General features: G+C 46.0%; 1 protein-coding gene across 2 annotated transcripts in view; it reads right to left on the bottom strand.

The window, feature by feature from the left end:
- The window catches only part of ATP6V0A1 (ATPase H+ transporting V0 subunit a1), a 30,571-nt gene that overhangs the window by 2,915 nt on the left and 4,660 nt on the right, over positions 1-22,996 (bottom strand). The window contains exons 6-20 of one of the 2 annotated variants that reach the window (XM_041463092.1): positions 21,043-21,125; positions 19,288-19,414; positions 17,303-17,385; positions 16,596-16,689; positions 15,068-15,280; positions 14,330-14,480; positions 13,965-14,104; positions 12,456-12,613; positions 11,922-12,012; positions 11,029-11,147; positions 10,529-10,745; positions 9,849-9,956; positions 6,899-7,006; positions 4,262-4,379; positions 2,919-3,090 (exon numbers count right to left, since the gene is read on the bottom strand). In XM_041463092.1, the coding sequence (XP_041319026.1) occupies positions 2,919-3,090; positions 4,262-4,379; positions 6,899-7,006; positions 9,849-9,956; positions 10,529-10,745; positions 11,029-11,147; positions 11,922-12,012; positions 12,456-12,613; positions 13,965-14,104; positions 14,330-14,480; positions 15,068-15,280; positions 16,596-16,689; positions 17,303-17,385; positions 19,288-19,414; positions 21,043-21,125 (1,982 nt within the window). Of the gene's footprint in view, positions 1-2,918; positions 3,091-4,261; positions 4,380-6,898; positions 7,007-9,848; positions 9,957-10,528; positions 10,746-11,028; positions 11,148-11,921; positions 12,013-12,455; positions 12,614-13,964; positions 14,105-14,329; positions 14,481-15,067; positions 15,281-16,595; positions 16,690-17,302; positions 17,386-19,287; positions 19,415-21,042; positions 21,147-22,996 lie in introns of both variants that reach the window. The other variant, XM_041463091.1, reaches the window with a different exon arrangement.

A 22,996-nucleotide genomic window follows, 5' to 3' on the forward strand; every position in this document is an offset into this window, starting at 1 on the left:
ACTACTGCAAATTCCCACTCTGTGTTTGTGTCCCTGAAGGTGCCAGAGCCTGGGGTCAGGTGTAAAGCAGGCAGACCTCAAGGGTGGCTCACCTGACAGACAGAACCCACTGGTGCAGAGACTGCTGCAGTCACTCCTTCCCAAAAAGAGCAGAGGTACCACATCTGCCTCTGGGATATTCCATCCTGCCTGGCAGGAGGCTGTGGCTGCCCCCTGGAGCAGTGGCTCCTGCAGCCACACTGCAGGTGAGTCCTGGCTCAGGACATTTACAAAGGAAAACCAAATCCTGGCAGGTGGGTGAGAGCTGGACTCCACCATTCCCACTCACTGGACTGAGAGTGGGATGCAGCTCCAACACACCCACACCTCTCAGAAAGCAGCACCCTGAATAGTTACAAACCTTTTCTTTTGGGCACAGTCTGTTTTGGCTCACGTTAGAGGAGGTGACTAGCTTAAAAAGGGGGAAACTGCTTTAATCTGAATGTTCATGTTGAACTACATGACTGATAAACAATAAATGGAAAGGTTGAATATTTCAGAAGGGTGATATATTTCAGAAGAGTTACAGCAAAAGAAGCTGACAGCATGACAGCTGAGACACTCACAGAGCTGCAGTGGAGCCCAAATTCACACCCTGCAATCCTGGCAGCAATCCAGAGGGCTGCCTCCACCCCAGAACAGCCTGAAAAGCCCAACCTGCTCAAAGAATGCATGCTGAAAAAGCACAAAATAAACCTCCCTCATTTGGGACTGCCAGGCACAGCATGTGGAACAACCTGTGAATTCCCTGACCAGTAAAACACATTCTCAATTCCTCCTCCTTTCCAGGAAGGCTGAACCACCCACACCTCAAATTCCTGATAGGTGACGGTTCTCTCACAGCCAGAAATTCCCAACTGCTCCTGCCAGGACAGCTGTATTTGACCTCCACTCTTCCTTCCTCTTCCTAAAAAGGGAACACCTGCCATTGGAACACCCTGTTTTCAGCGCAGGAGCATAAAGGAATGTGAACAGTGTGCTCTTTGGAACCACTGCAGGTGCCTCCCTGTGATAACCAACACCCAGCAACCTCAAAATCATTTCAGCAGATCACTTGCAGTCTGAAATAGAACCTTCAACTTGCTTTTTGGGCTCTGAGCCTGGACAGATTTTCTCTCAGAGCCTGTGCATGAAAGGATTGAAGGTTTGAAACAAATGTTTAGGGAAAACAGGACTTTGTCAAGCACTGCAGCTCCACAGCTGCCCTGCACAGGCAGAGTGATCTGTGCTCTCACTGCTGCTGCCCCTGGTTTGCCTGTTTGCCATTTCACTGGCACACACACAGATGGTTTTTCAGTTTTTAGGGAAATGTGGACCATTACTTCCAGCTCACACCTGTTCCAGTTGTCTGAGCCACATCTGGAGGTGCAGTTTGTGATTAACACAAGACAGGTGCCTTCCCAAAAATGTGTTTTCTGCTCCATGGAGCCTGCCTAGAGCACTGCTCCCCTGAAATGGCCACGCAGCTCCACAGCCCAGAGAGGCCACAGCCCTGGAAATCCTCTAATCCTCAAGGAATTGCAGAGCAAACCCACCACATGTGGAGTTACAGCACTGCTGCCCTCTGCTCCTCCTGGCTGCTCTCAGTGCCCAGCAGGGTCTGTGGGGCCCCTGCTGTCACTGCTGTAGTGGCCCAGCACGGTGACAGCAGGGACAGGATGAGGGACCTCTGGCCAGCCAGCAAGGAGCTCTGGAGTGGCTGCTCTGCAGGGTTCAGGCTGGATGCCAGGAAAAACAGAGGCACCATCCAGCAGCCATTTCCAGGAGTGCCCCCCAGCTCCCTCAGCACAAGATGGCTTCACCCCAGCATCAGCTTGGCTCACTTGGCTACAGGGACACAGGTGGACCAGGACCCTCCAGGCTGCAGCCCCCAGCCTGAGAGGGCAAAAGGCCAAAGCTTTCCTTCCCCACAGGCAGGGGAAAAGTGCAAAAAGGCTGATTTTTCTCTTGCTCTTTTTTTTTTTTTTTTTTAGAGGCACTTGCTTCCTTTTGCCCTTACAGAACTACTTTCAGAGAGTGCACCCAACTTTTTCTTCCCATTTAAGCAAGACAGAGTATTTCTTGTGATCTTCAGAGACTTCCCTTTGTTCTCATGGGCCCCCTGCCCCAGGAGATCAGCAGCCTGAACCCCAGAGAGGCACAGACTCTCCTACATTTCAGGCTGAGAAAATCCTACTCCCAGTTGCTCCTCTGATCCCACCAGTGCACTAAGAGGGAATCTAAAGTGGAACAATGAGCCCTCTTAAGCACAGATTAGAGAAAGCTCTTGAATATTTCCCATACTTGGGAGCAGAGTAATTCCTTCTGCTTTGCTGGCTGTGTGCACAGGAGCTTAATGATGACAGGAAAGGGCCTGCAAAAGCAACTTCCAAAAGCAAGACCAGCCACCCCAAAGTACCCCAAGGGCAGAAGGCAAAGCCACTCCTGCTGTCCAGGGCAAGGTTTTATAACAAAGAACAAGGTTTTATAGCAATGAACAAGGTTTTATAGCAATGAGAAGGAACCTGCAGTCAGTGGCTATTGCACACAAACAACAATAAACACAGGAAGCAGGGAAAAGACCAAGAAATGGAACAAGGAAGTCCTGCTGAAAGCCACAAAGCACACTGCTCCAGCCAGCACAGCCTCCCCAGGCCCTTGTCCCAAAGCTTTGGGCCCTGAGCTTTCATCTTCTAGTGCTTTCATCTTTTAGTGCTTTTTTATAAGCAGAGCTCCACAACTTTAAACAACAACTGGAGGGAGGTGTTTTACTACAAACAGAATTGAAATCTCTGACCCTTTTTAAGACTTTCTGCCTTCTAGAAGATGGCATTTCTGCACAGTACAATGACATCAATTTTCTTGTTCTGACAAGCTCTCCACGTGTCCCAGTAACTCACCAGTGCAAGCGCAGAGCGTGGAGGAAGGCTGAAAGCCCCTCCATGACCAGCAGGATGGCCACTGTCAGCGTGGCAAAAGCAGCAAAGATGAAGAAGAGGCCCAAGCCTCCCCCCAGGCTCCTCACACTGAGGCCAATGTGGATCACCATGGTCCAGAGCACCTCCGAGAGCTCTGTGAGAGAAAGGGGAGAGGACTCAGGTCAGCACAACAGGGATGTTCACTGTAAAGTAAAAACTGAAGTCAAGCAAAGCCCAGCTACAGTGAGGTGGAAACTGCAGAGGGACAAGAGCTTTTGCAGCCAAGTGTGTCAGGACATTGCCTCCAGCTGCCACACAGGGCAGGGCAGAGTCCTTGCTCAGCAGCTCTTTGCTTTATTCTGTGATTTTAACTCCACTCCTCCCACTCAGCAGAGCTGTGGCAGCAGACCCTGGGCTGGGAGCTCACTGCTCCTGGGTAATGCATGTTGCCACATTTCTCTTCACAGAGAAAAGCAAGGCACAATTCTTCCCAAGGATTTCTGAGATTCACATTCTCTGAACCTCAGAGAAAGGGAAAACACAGTTCTTATCCCATTGCTGTGCCTGTGCTGTGCCAAAGCAGAATGCAACATGGAGATTATTTACCCAAAGTGAGGATGTTTTGTTTCCTTGGCCTATCAGGGCCAAGTGTGTGTGTGTGTGTCAGGACTGTCTGCTGAGAGTCAGGGGATGAGTGCAGTTCTGTGCAGAGTGAGTGCTTGGCAGATTCAATTTAGATGAAATGCATATAATATTGCGTCACTGTAATATTTTTATAAAAATCCCTTCCTCAGGATTTTTCTCCTGAAGAGCTGGGAAGCCTCAGAGGAAAAGAAAAACAATAATTATCTGCTGCTGTGGAATGCAACAGGTGCATCTTTGACTGGTCCATGTGGATTGTTTCTAATTAATGACCAACCATGGTCCAGCTGTGTGGACTCTCTGAGAGTCACAACTTTTGTTATCATTCCATTCCATTCCATTCCATTCCAGCTTTCTGTCTGTATCATTTTCTCTAGTCTTTTTAGTATAGCTTTAGTATAGCATTTTAATATAATAAAATAACAAATCAGCCTTCTAAAGCACGGAGTCAAGATTCTCATCTCTTCCTTTGTCCTGGGACCCTCGAACACAACCACAATGCAGCATAATAAAGTAATTATTGAGCATTCTGATCTCCATGGAGTCAGATGCATCGCTCTCCCCCCTCACCAGTGCTGGATCAGTAACAAATGCACACACAGCCGTGCCAGGGGAGCCCTGAGAGGTCTCTTGTGCTGCTGCTCCCCTGGGGGGCTGAGCTGGGCCCCCAGAGGGACACTCACGTGCGTGGGCCAGGCTCAGGGCCCAGAGGCGCAGGTAGGAGGCCGTGTTGGAGATGCAGCCCAGGCAGTACTCGATGGTGTGGATGGCCTGGTACACCACGGTGTCCCCAAAGTCAAACTGCAAAGGAACAGAGCATGAGGGGAGCTGGGAGCACGGGCAGGGTGGGGACAGGGGCAGGGGGACTGCTGCTGTCACCAGGGACACTGTGTGTGACACTGCACACTGACACTGCCTTCTCCTGGTTTAGCACGCCAGGGCCACAAATGAAAAATGCATCTTGTCTTGACACGTTTTGCAGAACGACAAATGCTGTGATGTGAATACTGTTTTCTTACTCTGGCACGTGAGAGTCAGATATTCCAAATTCATCCACGGGCTTAGCCAGGAAAAGACTGTTCAGCAGAAGGTGGTGCTGGTGTGCCCTCCCTGGACAGCCAGAGGTGCTGCTGCAGGCAGGAGGCAGTGCCCCAAGCTGCACTGTGTGTGCCTTTGCTACAGGAGCATTTTGCAAGGCATGAACCTGCCCCAAGCTGCACTGTGTGTGCCTTTGCTACAGGAGCATTTTGCAAGGCATGAACCTGCCCCAAGCTGCACTGTGTGTGCCTTTGCTACAGGAGCATTTTGCAAGGCATGAACCTGCCCCAAGCTGCACTGTGTGTGCCTTTGCTACAGGAGCATTTTGCAAGGCATGAACCTGCCCTTTTTGAAAGCAAAAATAATGCATGAAGCTACACTGAAAAAGTCACATCTGTGTACCGTTCACTGGCAAAGCCTCAGTGCCTTGGTAATCTTCTGCAATAATAAAGGAATTTACAAGGAAGTCTGCCATGTAGGGCAGTTTCTTATCCTGCAGCTTGGGAAAGCATTCCCTGCAGTTTGGATTTAATCCATGCTTCAGAAACTGCTCAGATTTAAGTGAACATGATGTTTTAAATACATCCAGTGACTAATGCTCTAGGCATGCACACAAAGCTATTTATATTCTTAATTCTCCCCTAGTATAGCCAAGGCAAAAAATATTTCAAACAATTCAGTTAAATTAGCTGTCAAATCCTAATCCTTTCTCCACAGAATGTGAGCTATGAAGTTCTTCACTAAAGGCTGCACTAGCCAACAGCTCCAGCTCTGGACACACGAGGCAGGAGGGAATGTGGGAAATGTTTGAACAGTGACCTTTCAAAGCTGAGTGCAGCTGCCAGAGAGAGCGACCCCTGAGCCAGGAGTGGGAGCACTGGGATTGCTGTGGGACAGTCCTTGTGGGCTGACACGTTTTCCCCAGGTTCAGGGAGACACCAGAACAGGAACCCCCTGCCCCTCCCCTTCCCCCCTGTTCCACACAGGCCTGTGCACAGCAGAGCTCTCAGCAAACCACTCTCAGCACCGTTTTCAGCAGCAGTGCCCTGCTCAAGCTGTTCTGATTTCATGCCATTTGTATTTTTTTTGTAGTAAAATTGGTTACCTGATAGTGCTCAAACCTACACTCGCTCCTGCATCAGTATTAACCCCCCATTTTTTTAAATACTTGTTGCAATGAGCAGTTTCTCAGAATGGAGCTTCTCTTTTACACAAAGCCTCTGGCCAGCTCAGTTCTTGAACTACATGAAACTGGACTGGTTGTGCTGCATTTGCTCTCTGGGTCAGCCAGCATCATCCTTAACTTGGCAGATAGTTTGTGGGAAGAAATCTCTTTCAACACTTTGCTGCAGCACAGAATTAAGAAAGCCACAAAAAAAAAGCCTCATAAAAAAACTGAGGCTTCTTTGGAGGCTCAAAAGTGAAAACTTTTCAGTTTCAGACCTCCAGCTGAACAGTTTCCCAGGTAACTGGGAACAATCTGCAGACAGGGGATCAGACAGAAAAGCTGTATAGATGAAGTCATTAAAAGTCTGTGGATATATGTGTGCATGAATTAAAAATGGCCTGTAACATGAAAACAGCAAGATCTTTTGGAAAACAAGATGCTGTGACATAACAAGTTCCATTCAGCACATTTTACACCGATGGGAAATGGCCCAGGTACACATGAAGGCAAAGCTGCTCTTACCACCTCGTCCTCTGTAGGCTTGAAAACACAAATTTACATTTAGTGCAGTGTTTTGATCACATGAGTCATGAACACATTCAGCAATTCCCTCCTAGGCAGCACAGAAAGCAGTACCACATCCCATGCACTACAGAGGCAGGATCTGCTGCAGCCCTTCAGAGGCATCACAAAACTCCCCAGCTACCTGAGATCCACTGGCTTTCTCCTCTCCCAGAGGAAAGGGAAGTAATTAATTATTATCCCCAGCAGTCAAAATGAATATATAAACCAACTTTCAGTGCTGCAGGAATACAGCCCCTGAATTTCCAGTGGCATGGGAGAAGCAGATGTGGCACCCGGGAGTGCAGTGCACCCCTGAGATGGTGGCACTTTGGGGACAAACAGAGCCACATCTCCCAGGATATACAAATTATGCTGCTTTTTTCTGGAGTCCTGGGAGTGACCAAGAGACAGTCAGTGAGAAAATTGCTAGGAACACACTTCACTGGGAATGCTGCTGTTTAAACAGCCTGGAAAATGTGACTCCAGCCCCAGTGAGCTCATCCTGCTGCCGAGTGCAGTGCCCTGAGAGCGAGGATGCTCAGGTGCTTACCTCTTCCCCCTCCTCAGAATGGGTAGATAACTGGTCATGTTGAATGATCTCAGCATCCTCCTCTGTTGGGCCATTGCCCACCCGGATCCCACCAAAGTTGTGCGTGCCCTGACACATGCAGAAAAGAAAGAGCAAAGTGTTGTTTGGGTTTTAGTGCAAAAGTGCAGGTTTCTCATGATTCCATGTGCAGCAGCAGCTCACAGAGGAAAACAAAATATTAAATATTAAGGCCCGGATTAAGGCAGGTACAATTCTATTTCCCAGCTTGGATGGGAAAGGTGCTGATTCCTGCTGGGGCTGGGGAAAAAAAAAAAAACCAAAAAAGTCTGTCTGAGTGAATCCTTGGTACATTTCTACAGTGTAACTGCAACCATGAGGACAATAAAGGCACACCTCTCAGAGGACATGTTGCTGACATGCAACAGCCCCACATCCTGCCCAGCACAGACACAGCACTGCTGGGCACCAGAGCAGGTCATGGAGCTGAACACACTAACACAAACACACAGAGTTCCTCCCACCAGCCTCAGGCACACCAACACTGCATGGAAAACCAGATCTTGCCCTGCTTGGAAACTCTACATTGTGCAAGCAGGTCTTTTTAGAGGTATTTGTTCTGACATTCAGCATCTGACCCTCAGCTGCACCTCCAGGACTCCAAAGGGGAAAGAACAAAACACAGACTGAGCTGAAATGCTGAAAGTGGGAGCAGATCTCATCTGACCCCTAGAAAGGCCAACTACAACACCATGGATAGAAATAAACCCTGTGCCCAGCTTCAGCACTGTCGTGGGTCACAGGATGTGACCTCACTTGCCACATCCAGACTGCAGAAGTCCAGGGATGCCCATGCAGATGAAAGAGGCTGAAGGTCCCTCCCATGACCTGGTGCTTGCACAGACCAGCAGAACAGCTTTTCTGAGTTCTTCTACCTCCTTTGTCCTTAGAAGCCTGCTTTTATTTTAGGATGAATTGCAAATATACCCAAAACACCAGATATGAATTAGAGATTTTGCCAGGCTTCTCAAAACAAATTAGGTAGGCATTTATGCTCTGAAAACAGAAATAAAATTTAAAATCCCCTTCATATTAACAACTATAACAATGCTTTTATTAGGATTTTCAGGACCTCTGAAACACCACAAGCCACTGGTGACTCCTGTCAATATTCTATTTATGTATTTCCAGCCTGTGTGAACTTGCACTTGAGCAGCCTTTCCCTCACACTCGACTCATACCCATTCCCTGTAACCCAGCCAACCTAAACACAGCTCCAACAGCTCCAATTGTTCACTTGATCCTTCTAAGCACCCTTCACACAAGGCCTCCCCTCGCAGCTTCCTGATGGAGATGCATTTCATACACTGGATGGATCCTGCACAAAAGATCCATTTTCATTTCTGCCATTTCTGGGAGGAGACTAAAATGTCACGAGAGAACCAGATGACATGTCCCTCCCAGCACCTCTGGCACCTGGAGAGCATGATGTGCTTCACACAATCAGTGAGATTCACACCTCCTAGACAGCCAGGCGGATTCAGAACTAAAAGGCAGCTGAAACAGGGGAAAGGACTAAGTTCTGGAGCTGCCACAATCCTCAGCAGAAAGCTTTGGCAGCAAAAAGCCATCTGTAAACTTAGAAACATGTAAGTCAAAACAACTGCCACCAAGAAGCTTGTTTGTGCACGACCATATTGTAATAATTTCAGGTCAAAGTGTGTACAGGACAGATGTGTCACAAATCCAGTGATTACTGACACGGAGTTGCTGGAGGCCATCACATCACTCCGTGTTTGGGAACACGTAATGCAAACAGAAATGCTGCACTGAGAAGAATCCTAATCAATCTTAAACAAATAGACAAGCAGAAGAAAAAAAAAAAGGGAATTTAACATGGGGGGACGTGGTAGCAGGAAATCCTGTGCTGCTCTGCAGGTTGGATTCAGCAGCACTCCTGCATGGAAGTGTCTCTGTGCACGCACAACTACCATCCTCCAGCCTGGGTGTTCATCCAGAATGTATCAATTTGGCTAAACTTTGCTCTTTCCAAGAGAAAGTGTTTTTCACCCTAAAGGTGCACTTGCCATTCCCTTATGAAACTCAGATACATTCCATGCTCCCTCGATAATAACCAGACACAAAGCCAACTCCCATCTGCAATGCATCAGGCGAGTTTGAAGTGCACTCACTGTTGCAGCCGCTGCTGCCTCGAGCGCCTGCGCGTTCGTGCTGCCCTGGGCCTCCTCGGGCTGCCCTTCCTGGGGCTGGACGCAAGAAGAGAGAGGGAGGAGGAAGAAAACAAAAAAAGACAAAGGGAGACGAATGGAGGGGACATGGGAGGATGAAAGGTGGTCAGAGAAGGGAGAGGGAGTGGCTGTAACTGAGCTGATCTTTGGCTGGCTGCGCATCCTCGCAGCGCTGCCAGGCGTGCAGGGAGCGCTCGCGCTTCTGCTCCTGCAGCTCACACACAGGTACAGTGCAGCTGGAAACCTGCAAGTACCCCAGCACACAGTCTCACATCAGGCTCTACGTCTCGTTTAATTTTATTTTTTTTAACCATCCAAGCTGCTTTAACAAAGGTAGAGAAATCTGCCAGCCAATTCCATCTCTGTTTCCCACTGCCAGCCTAGCCCAGCCACAGAAGTGCATCCAGCAGCCAGTGAGGCTGCTCCTAACCAGCTACCAAAGCCCAAGCCAGAGACACTGTTCTGATCATTACCAACATAAGGGGATTTTTAAAGCAGGTTTGATGCTAGATCCAGATCTGGGAAGCAGGCAGGCAACACTCTGTCTCCAGTAACACCCACCTGCTGGTATGCCCAGGAATATGCAAAAACAAATTACAGATTTCAATGCAGTGTGAACCCATGAATCCAAGCTCAGGATGGAGAACACAGCTTTTCAACCAAAAACAGTTGTCATATGTACAATATAAAAGGGAGTCACCCACCAAGTGTTTTCTCCTTAAATACTGCTGGCGAAGGACCAGGGGTTTGGCTACCAGCATCCATGGCACACACAGCAAGGCTACCACCACGAGGAAGCACTGCAGCCCTTTCTGCAAAAGAAACAAGCCTCAGGTAATTCAGCTGCAGCCCCTGCTCAAACACACACAGAACCCAGCAAGAATGGCTGAATTCCCAGCATGTGGATGCTCCTCTACCTTTCTCTCTTCTGGGAACAGCAATTAAGCACTTAGTGCCTGCAGCTTCCACCTCTGACTGAGCACAGCATTTAGTGCTGAGATTGGATTAGACTGGGGATAAATCTGAAAGATCCTGCAGAAAATGAGAATTTGGCAGATGTCTGATACTGCTGGGAGGAAACAGCATTGGTGTCTGAGCTAAGCTGAGAGGAATCACATTGCAGACATGGGACAATATTCCTAATTGCTTTCCACAATTAATCAGGATCCACATGTTCTGAAGCCCCAGCTGACTTATGGTCAGACAAATAAAATTTCCTGGTGCAGGGATTATTCCTTCCTTCTTCAACATTACACAGTATCAGCCTTCAGAAATGCTCTGTCACAGTGGAAAGATGTTTCATGATTTCACAATTACAACAAGGTCAATGAAACACTCCAGTATCACAAAGCATCTCTGATTCTGTTCTAGCAAAAGCACTCACCTGCCCACTATAAAGCATCTTATTACTGGTGTCCTCATAGGAGAACAGAAACATGTTGATGAAGTGTATTAAGAGGCTGGGTGCTTCCTTGGATGTGTGAGCATCATAGGCTGTCCACTTGTAAAAGATGAGAATAACAAGGTATCCAAAGAGGGAGGACATGAAAATCATTTCTGGGATAAATCCAAGGTATATGTTCAGTGGCTTCTTAAAATAGCTATAGGGAAGGAAAAAAAAAAAGAAAGTTTATATTAGATTTGGTTAGAATTAGGGAAAAAGCTTTTAATAAGAGTGTGAAGAGAGTGCTGGGGCTCAGCAGCTCACCAACAGCTGGGCCTGGAGCACAGGAACTGCCTGACAGGCACAGCTCCACACACAGCCAGAGACAACTGCACTGCACCTTCCATCAGGAGGTGAGGGCTGACAGGTATCTCAAACCACACAACACCCAAAGCCATTCCACTGCCCCCACAATGAAAAAACCAGAGCAAAGCACTTACATGTGGTTGAGGAGACTCAAAGCGACACCAAAGAGCATCTGGAAAATGCCAAGAATCACAGACATCTTCATCTTGAAGGAATTGAGGAAAGCCAGCTTATTGCTGGCAATATTCCAGATCTGTGAAAAACAACACCTAGTCAGATACCAGGGAAAGGAAAACAGGAGAAGGAAAACACTCCCTTTTAAGCTAAACAGTATGAAGCAGTCAGGAAGTGTGAGGCTCAAAAAGCAGGTTTTTAAAGATGTGTTTGTCCTATGGATTTCTTTTGGGGAAATGAGCAGACAAGCTTTCAGCTGGGAACAGCCTGACAGTAACTGAGCCCACCACTGAGCAGGAATCAAACCTGTTTTCATGGTACCTCAAAGGTGCAGGAGAAAAGAGGCTGTATCCTTAACAGAGAGCATATTATTATCCATTTAAAGGAACAATTACACACAGCTCTGATTTCCTGCACTTTGTGGAACCCACACAAGCTTTGTCATATATTACAAGCAGAAGTAAGTGCAGAAGTGTTGATGCAGGCAGGTACAAAGTGACAGGATTACTGGGAAATGTACATTTCCAAGGGTGACTGAAAAAAGGGATTAACAACTTTCCCCAAGGTAAGAAAGTAACTTCAGAAAGTGATTTTCAAGGCTAATCAGATTTGATTAAAGCATTGCAGTTAGAAAGAGTGAGAAAGCAGCCTTTAATGGATCTCAAAACAAGGGTTTTTATCCTAAATCTGGCATCTCAGTAGGAATTCTATCATTCAGGAGCATTGATGGACTTGCTAAGGGAATGGCTGGGCTGGGGGATCTTTCACAGAGCAGTGAACAGACAGGCACTTTTCTTTCTGCTGACACTGAGGATCTTGCCCAAAAGCCTGCAAAGGAAGGATGAGCTCTTACTGGGTCAATGCCAAATGGGTAGGGCCCACCAAACACCCCTGGGATGGCAGGATCCAGCTGCAGCAGGGGGGTGGTCTCCAGCAAAGCATCTCTGTTTGGGAACAAGATTATACAAACATTAATAACAGCAATGCCACCCTCCTTCTGTAAAAACTAACAACACTCTTCCCTTGTGAGAGCAAGGAATAGCTGAAATTGAGAGAAATTCAAGGTTGCAGAACCTGGATGGTTCTAGAGATTTTCCCAAATGAATAAAACCCTGTTTCTTGACCTTTTACTCTGTCACAAAGAAGACAAGTGCAGGGGACAAAAATCTTGAAATGTCTATGGGGAAATAGATGAGAAACTGCATCTTTGTAATTTTTCTGGGGGGAAAAAAAAAGCATTTTGAATCTTGGCATATTTACACCCCTCTTCCAAATCTACCTGAGACAGAGGTCAGAAATTTTTGCTTTCCTGAGCTGGAGGGACAATGGGGAAGGACAAGTCACCTCTTTCTCACTGTGTCTACAAAGTTACCAAGGGTTTACTCACGACCAGTTGGCTTTATTGAACATGGGCCTGACGCTCCAGGAGGAACCAAACATGTTGAGGGATTTGGAGAAGCAGTCGTTGTAGATGAGCCCCGTGTAGGTGGAGAACAGCCCCATCAGCAGGATGATGTATCGACCACTGAACACCATGTTGAACATCTGGTGTAAAAAACCCAAAAAGGAACAACAAGTCCATGAGAACAGGGAATTTTGAACCCTGGATGCTGAGAATTTTAAACTTTCTGTGCTGAAAGGCACTGACTCACAAGAGAACACTACATTTGACCTGAGGCTGTGGAGAAGGCTTCCAAAATTGATTGACAGCACTGGGATTAGGGGTGTCTAGTTGGTTAGAAGTGTGTAATATCACAGGGTAGAAAACTTAAGAGTTTGGGGATTTACAATACAGAAATCAATATGAAGCAAGATGCAGGTTTTAGGGTGGAGACTGGTTGTTCCTCTTCTTCATGGGTTTGGGTGGTATTTTGTAATTGGACAGAAAAGTCCACACTGCAGGCTTTGAGGGATCAGTTATTGGGTTAAAAGGGACAATAATCCAGGTGTCATTTCTAAATTGGACAGTTTAGTCTTAAAAGACCTTGTAACAAGAGATAGTTGGCCATTTTGTGCCTTGCTAATGGAGGACTGCAGAATTCACAGTGGAGAGGCTGCAGCACTGATAAGAAACAACAAACACCTGAGTCTGAACACAAACTATTGTCTCAAGTGCCTTCAATCCTGACCCCGATGGAGGTAGAAAAAATAAGCAGAGAACCAACAAGGGAAGGTCACTTTCAAAGCCAAACCAGGGAAATCAGTCTGTTGTGGGACAAACATTGGCCACATGAACCAAGAGCCCAAAATAGAGATTTCCCCTTGGCAGGGATTAAGGGTGCAAGAGGGAGCAGAGCAGCACAGATAATGAGGCTAAAGGGGCAGCGTGGATCTCCACAGGGAACCCAGGAGTAGCTAGAGAGGACAAACTGCACTGATGCAACTCTCAGCTGGCAGCATGAGTTTGGAACCAGAAGCACAGACCCTGTCAGTCTCCTCCAGCCCTGCCAGTGTATGTTAACTTTGGTTCAGCTCCTGCCAGCCCTGAGCCAGCAAAACCAAACTTGAGCAGCAAATAGGAAAAATACCAGGGATGGGATATAAACGTACAGGAACTGGGAGTTTTGCAGTAGCTAAACCCCACTATGATCCAGCTAAATTTGGGGTGACTTGTTTACACCAGCTTACCTACTACACTTGATAACTTCCTTCAGGTAACTGGAATTAATAATTTCCTACAAATATGCAAAGGGAAAACCAAGGGAACTCAATACTTTTACGAAATTACACTACTTTGTGTGTGTGTGCTCTTCAGGCTTCCCAGCCTCTCCATGTGCTTCAAAAATTCCCAAGGAGGAGTAATGGGCATTGTCAACTGAAGGGGAAAAGGATGGGAGTAAACCAAGCTGCAACTCTTTGTCTGAAATGCACAGCTCAGCAGGATCTGCCACTTTACCTCATTGTCACTCTTCTGGGACAGGATCCGGCTTTCCCTCACCACCATCCAGACAGCAATCAGAGTCATCAGGATGCCATGGCCAAAATCCCCAAACATCACAGCAAACAGGAATGGGAAGGTGATGATGGTATAGGGTGCTGTAAGGGAAAAGGCAACATTCCCAGGGCACTGTGTTAGCCAGCCCAGACTCACCATGGTGCAGCTCAGGCAATTTAGCAAATATAATTCCCCAGCTTCCCCTCTGTAACTGAAAGCTAATGAGCCTCTACTAGAATTCTCTATTATAGATTTCCACACAGGACAAACATAATGACTAAAAAATTTGAGACAAAAGTCTTGGACTTTTCTGCATCTGAATTTACCTGGATTTATTTCCCGATATGTCCCAATGCCATAAGCATCAACAATGTTTTGAAAGCCAGAAGTAAACTTGTTAGTTTTGTTGTACGTGGGTGGGGTCTGATTGGTTTGCATCCTGTTTAAAATAGATGGAACAGTGGATCCACTGTGCTCCTGTTAGAGAAAAACAAAGGCAAGTCAGAAACCCACCCTCAGAGCATTGGAGGATGAAGTCCAACACAGCTGTCCCCATTGGCATTTGGGAAACTGCAAGATTGAGTGTCTGCAGTGTGCTTGCACAATGAGACACTGCACAGCTGAGGAAGGCTGCCAGGATTCCACTGCTCTCCACTCTGTGTAGCAGGAGTAAAGGTGAACATTGTGCAGGACAGACAAAAAACCAAAAAGCAGCTGGAAGGACTTCAAGAAACCCAACTCTCTTAACTATTTGAGCAGAGGGTGAGTTTGCCAACGTCCTGGAGAGCTCCTCTATGTAGACACCAGGACTACAGAGCCCAGCCAGGGCAACTAAACCTCACACACAGTAAAATCCTCACCACTCCAGCATTCACCTGAACTTTAAGCTTCACACAACGTATTTGTTACTTCTTTTATCTCTAAGCCATCATTCCTGCACGCTAAATAAGCTGTCCTCTGTGATTCCTACAGCCCAAAGGGATGGTGCTCAGAGGCTCACAAAGCAGAGAAGGCAATGCACCCATGTGGTGCTGCCACAGCTGACTGGCACAGCACCTACTCACAGTGCCTCTCCTGAGAGCAAACTGGATGGAGTCCAGGTCAGCAACAGGACACCACACTTCAGCAATCAAGCACTTCTGTGTCACGTCGATGTTGCACAGGTTGAGGGTGTGGTAAATGGCCTTCATCTTCCTCACTTTGATGAACCACACGCGGATGTTTTTAGCAGCTGCCTGCAAAACCCTCTGGCGGTGATCCTCAGTTTGGTTCAGCACCTTTCAGACAAGCAGGAGAAAGATAAGGCCAAATCATGGACCAAAGATCAAGGTGCACCAACAAGAGAAGTTTCCCACAGAGGGTGAAGGACCAGCTTGCTCCCCCACCCCAGGCACAGGCTGCCCCATGCCTGCAGTCTGTGATGTGGTAATTAGCCCCCACAGTAATTAGCTCTGCTGAATAGTTTAAGGGTTTTTTCCAGGGACACTTTCTGATTATTTTCCTCCTCCAGCTCCAAGGTCAGTGGTTGTTTCAAACAATTAACTGTGCCAAGATCACAGGGAACAGTCCTACCTCCACCCAGGTTAAAAGAGCAGAGAGGAGCTCTGCAAGTAAAGGGTGTGCTGCCTTGAAAAAACACAAAAATTACCCTGAAAGACTTGTTTACTGAAGGGAAAAGGAGAAAGTGTTTCCTACAGAGGGTGTTTTCCAACTGGAACATATCAAACTCAGGCCAAGTCAGATTTCCAGAGTGGAAAGTCTTAGATTGCAGGGAAAGTGAGGACACAAGGCACATGCAGAATACACAGTTACACTGCTTCTGAGTTCCTGCCTACTTTAAAACATCTTTTGAGCTACACTGCACAACTCCCTGCTTGAGACAGTTTCTGTATCAAATAAGTAGGTCACATTCAACTCTTTTTCCTTTTAGTTTCTGAACTTTTTCTCAATTTTTGTCTCAAATCCCTTAAATCTTTCTATATTATTGCATAATGCTTTTCTTCCTTGAAGAAAGCACCAGGTATTTCAGAGGTGGCACCCACAAGATCTGGGTACTAATTACATTTTACCAACACTCAGGCTGTTGCACAAGAGATTAGTTGTAGAGCAGAAGCTCTTCAGGACAGCACAATGTGAAAATATAAAGACATGCACAAAAGGGAGGAGCTAAATTAATGTAAACATTGTTGTATCTCAGCTTGAATAAAGTTTAAATGTTTTCAAAGTACTGGCAGATGAAGCAGGCAGTTACACAACATGCTCTCAGAGTCAGAACCTAAGGGATCTCCCTACATGAGTTCCTCTTTTCTCCCTGGCATGGATTTCTCTGTAATTATTTGTTTATAATAAAATGCTTAGCCCTCCAGAAAGATCAAACCACTCACCCCAAATCCTGACACAGAAACAACTGAGCAGTCCCCAAACACCTCTCTTGCACTGCTGGTCTCAAGCTACCTGAAGCTGAAAACACGGTGATCTCATAGGGGCAAAAATCCTCCTGTTTTAACAGGATCTGAAGTTTCTAAATATGAATTTCAACCACATTATTAAAAAAAAACAAACTAAAGAAAGGTCATTGGCCGCAGTTTTTACCATCTGAAGATCATCAATTCTGGTATTGACACCAGAAGCCATTTCCTTCCGCTCCTGAGGTGTTTCTGGGCATGGGTAGAGGGAGGCTCGGAACCTGGAAGACAGGGAAGCACCTCAGTGACAGAGATGGAAAGAAAATCAATCAGTCAGGGGGGAGCCAGAGGCACCTGGAGAGAAGTTTCTGATCAGCAGAGACTGCCAAGCAGAGCTTCAGCCCCTACATCAAAGGGAAGCAGAAGTGCTTTAGGCCAAAGCAGAAGCTGAGTGCTAAAGAGAAGAGAAGTGGGAGAGAATCCTCTGCTCCCTGGGCTGCCAGTGTCCCCAGGCACTGTCACGAGGCTGGGCAGCCACCCAGCTGAGGGGAGATGCTCCCACACCACAGCAACTGCTGATAGAAGCAGCCACTGTTGTCTCCACTGTGAGAAAATCCCACTGATGTCCATCAGGCTGCCCCAGAAATCACCACTGCCTTGTTTTTTTGCATTCCCTAGCACAGCAGTTGTGTACTTTGAGCATTACAGGCTGGGGAGTGGCATGTCTGACTGTAAAATGTGTTTCAGTTACTTATGGCACATTTAATTTGGTGTCTAAATATCTGCTCCTGCAGCCACTACAAAACAGGGAGTTGAGAAATATTGATATAAAGTCATGTCAGTGTGTTTGAAACAATTGAGAGCTGCCCAGCTCTCAATTACAGACTTTCATACCCTTCACAGATCTTCTTGACTCTGTTCTTCAGCTGGTCACCTTGGAAGAAGATGATAAATACAGACTTGTGCACGTAATCCCCCTAGAACAAAGGAAAGAATTGTAGAAATTAGCACTGGCTAATTACCAGAATTCTAATTTTCCTTTCACTGAATCTGTCCATCAGAGCTCAGACATGCACAGCAGGTCAAGAAATGTACCTGATTAACACTGAACAGTCACAAGGAGAGCATTTTTCTGTCTCAGTACAGAATACTTGCACTGTATTTGTGTTCACTGAAGCAAAATGCCCCAAGTTATCCATTATTGATTCTATACAATACAGTAAATGGGAAAACCTGCTAAGATCTCCAAAAATAACAAAGATTTTATCAGCACTTAGTGCAGTCAGCTCACCTACAGAATCAAGCCAAAAGAGTGAATGAAGATTAAAAAAAAAGTGGAGTTTAACCAGTGTGGCTCCCAGGGAGACCAGAGGCACATTCCTTGCACAGCTGTGTCCGTGGGGGCAGCCAGGGCCCCTTTCCTGCATTTGTTGACAAGTTATTGTTCTACCTTACTTAGGAAATTTTAACATCATGTTTCAAGAATAATTACATTAGGTGTAACCTCAATTTAAGGAAGTTCTGCACAATAAGAACAAAGTCTCTCCTAGCAGACAGACGATTCCACAGGTCAGCTACCAGTGGTTGGTGGGACAAGGGAACACATCAGCCTCACATGAGAAAGAGAGGCTGTTACTGAGCTTCACCTCCTGGGTCTGTGCTCCAGGGCAGCCCTTGACTAGGTAAGGGTGCCCCAAGTTTGGGCAGTGCCAATGGTTTGAGCACAGAAAACACTGGATGTAAAACCAGGCCCAACCACAACAGTTAATTTTTTATTTCTATAGTAATGTGAACGATTCCAAGGTGGATGTTTAAACTATTGATTAGTGAATTAAGAAAAAAACAAAAGGCTCAAGTTCAGAGAAATGAGTTTCAGATACTACATACTGCCCATGTCCCAAAGAGCATCTTTCACAGAGGATCACTACTCACTGCAGTTTGGACCAGAGAAATCACTAAGCCCTGCTGCAGTCCATGTTTTGAGTTGTTTTCTCCCTTCCAACAGCACTCCCCATCCAGCCTCCTATTTTTCTTTTAATTAAACAGGAAAACATTTGTTGATGAAGCCCAGAGGCTGGTGCTGGGATGGACCTCACTGATGAACAGTGTGGAAGAGGTTTTACAGCGACTTTTGTGAGCCAGAGGGAAGTTTGAGAAGAGGATCCATGTTTAACCCTGAAAGAATTTCCTACCAAGGCCATTGACATAGAAACCAAGAAACAAAGGAGAAATAAGAGAAACCTGCAACTATTCCAATGAGCACTTTGTCTTTCGTGACCAACGACTAAACTTACGAGTTTTGTAAGAATGAATAAAAAGCATGTGTTTGAAACCTTCTGAAAATGGAGTGTGTTGCTCTGTGTTGTGTTATTGTCATAATTTCTGGAAAAATCCCTTTGCCAGGATTTCTTCTCCTGGGAAGCTGAGAAGCCTCAGAGAGAAATGAAAAGAATCATTATCTGATTGCTTCTCCTGTGTTTTGCTGCTTTGGAATGTGGTTTGGATCTTGTTTACCAACAGGTGCATATTTGACTGGTTTCATGTGAATTGTTTTTATTTAATAACCAATCACCACTCAGCTGTGGTGGGACTCTAGAAGGAGTCAGGACTTTTCATTATCATTCTTGTTAAGCCTTCTGTAAGTATCCTTTCCCTATTCTTTAGTACAGTTTTAGTATAGCATTTCTTTTTATAATATAAAACATAAAACAATAAATTAGCCTTTTAAGAACGCAAAGTCAGATTCTCATCTCTCCGCTCACCGGGGCTGCCTGCAAATCCAACAGCGCTGTCTCTGTCTCAACTACGACAGCCCAGAGGCTTTTATCTGAGGATCCTGGTATGCTCAGAGGCTGCTGCTGCAGCAGGAGCTCCCTTACCGTGACGGGGTCCTCCAGGGGGTTCTCGATCTCGGCCTGGCGCAGGAAGACGTTCCCGCGGCACACGCGCCACAGCATCCGCTCGAAGGTGGGGATGCGCTCGCGGTTGATCACGCCAGCCACGAACCTGCAAGGGGACAGCACGGCCTGAGGGGCTGCACCTCAGCCCCCCACAGCCAGCACACCTGCTAACTTGGGGTTGGCACCACAATGACAGCTATAAAAATCCTGGTTTAATGGTAGTTCTTGAGCGCGTCCAGAGCTGTCATGTTCACGTTCATGTTTTCTGAAAAATCCCTTCGCCCAGGATTTTTCTCCTGGGAAGCTGAGAAGCCTCAGAGAAAAAGGAAAACAAAAATGATCTGATTTGCTTCTCCTGTGTTTTGCTCCTTTGGAATGTGTTTGGAGATTGTTTACCAACAGCTGGCTGCTTCATTGGTTTCGTGTGAATTGTTTTGACTCATTGGCCAATTGGGGCCAAGCTGTGTCAGGACTCTGGAGAGAGTCACAAGTTTTAGCCTTCTCTAAGTATCCTTTCTGTATTTATTCTTTAGTATAGTTTAGTATAGCATTCTTTAATATAATATAGTATCATAAAATAATAAATTAGCCTTCTGAGAACATGGAGTCAGATTCATCATTCCTTCCCTCGTGTGGGGGCAACACAAATACAACAGAGGGCAACGAGGCTGGTGAGGGGCTTGGAACAAAATCCCTGTGAGGAATGGCTGAGGGAGCTGGGGGTGCTCAGCCTGGAGAAAAGGAGACTCAGAGGTGACCTTATCACTCTCTACAACTTCCTGAAGGGTGGTTGTAGTCAGGTGGGGGTTGGTCTCGTTCTCCAGGCAGCACTGACAGAATGAGAGACCACAGGCTCAACCTATGACAAGGGAAATACAGGTTGGATATAAGGAAGAAGTTTTTTACAGAAAGGTGATAAAGTTCTGCAATGGCTGCCCAGGGAGGTGGTGGAGTCACCATCCCCAGATGCATTTAAAAAAAGCCTGGATGTGGCACTGGGTGCCAGGGTTTAGTTGAGGTGTTGGGGCTGGGTTGGACTTGATGATCTTGAAGGTCTCTTCCAACCCAGTGATTCTGTAATTCTGTGAATTAAGCAAAATGGAAGGTCCTCTAAATACACAGAGGTAACACACAGCAATATAACTGCACTACAGCACAGACTCTGTTTTTTAACAGAATTAAATAATCTTTAAAAAATATATAAATCATGCTTATAAGAGAAACAAATGCATTTAGATATATAGTTTCTAACCTTCATTCCCCTACAGTTCTGGTACACTGGCTGCAAGGGTTACAGCTGGCAGTGACTATGTCCTGGGCTCACTCTTAGACCTCACTGGACCAAACCCCATGTCCAGATAAAGTATTCCACAACACACAAGGAAGCCTGGAAGCAGCTGATAAAGAGGATGTAGAACTATACAGTTATTTCAGACCATTATGTGCCCACAGTAGTCACAAGTTTCAGCAAAGCTCTGAGATCTCAGAATGTCTGAGGAAACAACCAGACAGGCTTACACAGAACAAACTGGGTTAACTGTTTGGTGCAGAGAAACTGGTGAGGCATAAACATGAACTGGGAAGTGAATATGGGAAGGAAAAGAGCAGAGAGCAAGAGCCAGTTTTAGATCAGCTTTCATCTGCTTGGTGTGGAAAGTTCCACAGCTGTGCTCAAACCATTGCTGCTTGCAAGGGTTGATAATCCCCAATCCAGCAATCCAGGACTGCAATTACCCGAGTCGGAGCGGGGCACCTCTTCCCATCTCACTCGGCTCCAGCAGTGAAGAGGATTCCTCCAGCAGGTCTGGATCCGCCATCTGCTGATGATGCAATTCAGCCTGAATTCACAAATCAATTAATATCTAATGAAACCAGTTAGTGGCATGCAGGGAATGAGGAGCCAGGAGATAGTTGTGGGAGACAAAGAAAGAAAAGAAAAGAAGAAAGGAAAGGAAAGAAAAGGAAGAGCAAACATAAGACAGCAAAAAGAGGAACAAGATGACAGAAAAGACAGCAAGAATCACACGTGGAAGGAGAAAAACAAGAGGAAAAATGGAATGGCTCAGCAGGGCTTCCATACAAGAAAGGCTTGAGGACTGTTGCAACAAAGGGGCTGGGAGATATATAAGTCTGAAGAAAGGCAGAATTTAAAAAAAATTTCAAGTTTTAAACGAGTGATGTTCCCAAGAACCATTTTTAATGGCACAAACCAGAGAAACACACTTGACTCATGTATTTCCCCAGATATTAAATAATTTATCCTTGTTCACCATATGGTTCACCATCAGACACAGACACTGCTCAGAGCAGGCCAGCAACATGGCTCATCTCTTGGCCAGCAAGGCACTAAAACAGGACAGTTTTACACTGTCCTTCTTTGCAACCAATTTGCAGGTTAAAATCCTTAGGAATATGGCTTTTAAGTGTCAGAAATTCAGGTCAAGGATGCTCAAATCATATCCTCTTGTGCACCATCTTCACACTTGTTCAACCCCGCCTCACACTTAGTTCTACCTCTGCAGCTTATTAAATGAAATGCCAAAGATTACAGTTCCTGAGCACAACCAGAGGGCCAAAGTCTACCCTCTGTGGAATGCAGGTCTTTCCCACAAAGCCACCATGGGAACTTGTTAAATCACACTGGAAGGCAGAGTTTGACCCAAGGACACATCACGCCCACACACACAGAGCACAGCCTTGCAAAACCTGTGGCAAGTGCAGTAACTCAGCCCCAGCCTCTGTATGTGGGCAACAGTTGTGTCAGAGTGAAAATCTCCCCAACGCTTCACCTGCTTGTCAAATCAAAGTGTTTGCCATATACAAGAGAGTTTTTGCAAGGCTGACACCAAAAGCAGCTCAACTGCTTGTACACACACTTAGGATGTTACACGAGGGAGGGAGCCCTTCACTCGGCTTGGAAAGGCAACACAGGAATTCCTGATCCTTTCAGCTTTAAGGAGACTTGTTGCAACATCAAAAACTGAATGGAAATTCAGTTCATAGAGAACACAACCAAAATAAGAAAGTTTGGTACCTGAAAATGAAACACACAGACCAAACATCCCAGCAACTGTTTGACATCTCAAGTTCAGGATGTTGAAGAACAATAAGTTACAATTGTTAGAGGCTTGTATTGTATTTCCAGTAACCAAGACACTGTTTGGGGTAATTTTTTGTGATGTGCAGCACATTTTAGCAGATGACGAATGAAAAAGGAAGGACAATGTGACACCTTTGGATTTGCCTCACCTGAGAGAGAGAATTTGTTATATATGTTTAATATTAGCTTGGCCCATTTGGGCTCTATGTCCTTCATTCAGGACAAGTCCTGCTTAGAGGGGGTGGAATTATAAAGCAAAACAAAATAAATGTGGATTAGACTAGTTTAACTAAAAGAAAATGTTCTTGCAAGGATTATTTGCATTACAAACTCCATGTTTCTTAAATTAATTTCTCAACAACTCTGATTTGATGAGCACAATGATTCTAAAAAGGAAATGGCACAGCAGCAGCAGCTCTGCAGCAGGAAGGATAACCAAAGCTGGATAACTACTGGGGGCTTTAATAGAAATAAAAAATTGAGACTGTGGAAATGGAAGAGCTACCCAGTTCCAGTGCAGGAAAACAGGATTCTGAAAAATCTACTTTTAATCTCGGTTTTTGCCAGCAGTGAGTGAAATATCAGAGT

Source organism: Pyrgilauda ruficollis, unplaced genomic scaffold (genome assembly GCF_017590135.1).
Source record: "Pyrgilauda ruficollis isolate IOZ18807 unplaced genomic scaffold, ASM1759013v1 scaffold161, whole genome shotgun sequence".
Lineage (NCBI taxonomy): Eukaryota > Metazoa > Chordata > Aves > Passeriformes > Passeridae > Pyrgilauda > Pyrgilauda ruficollis.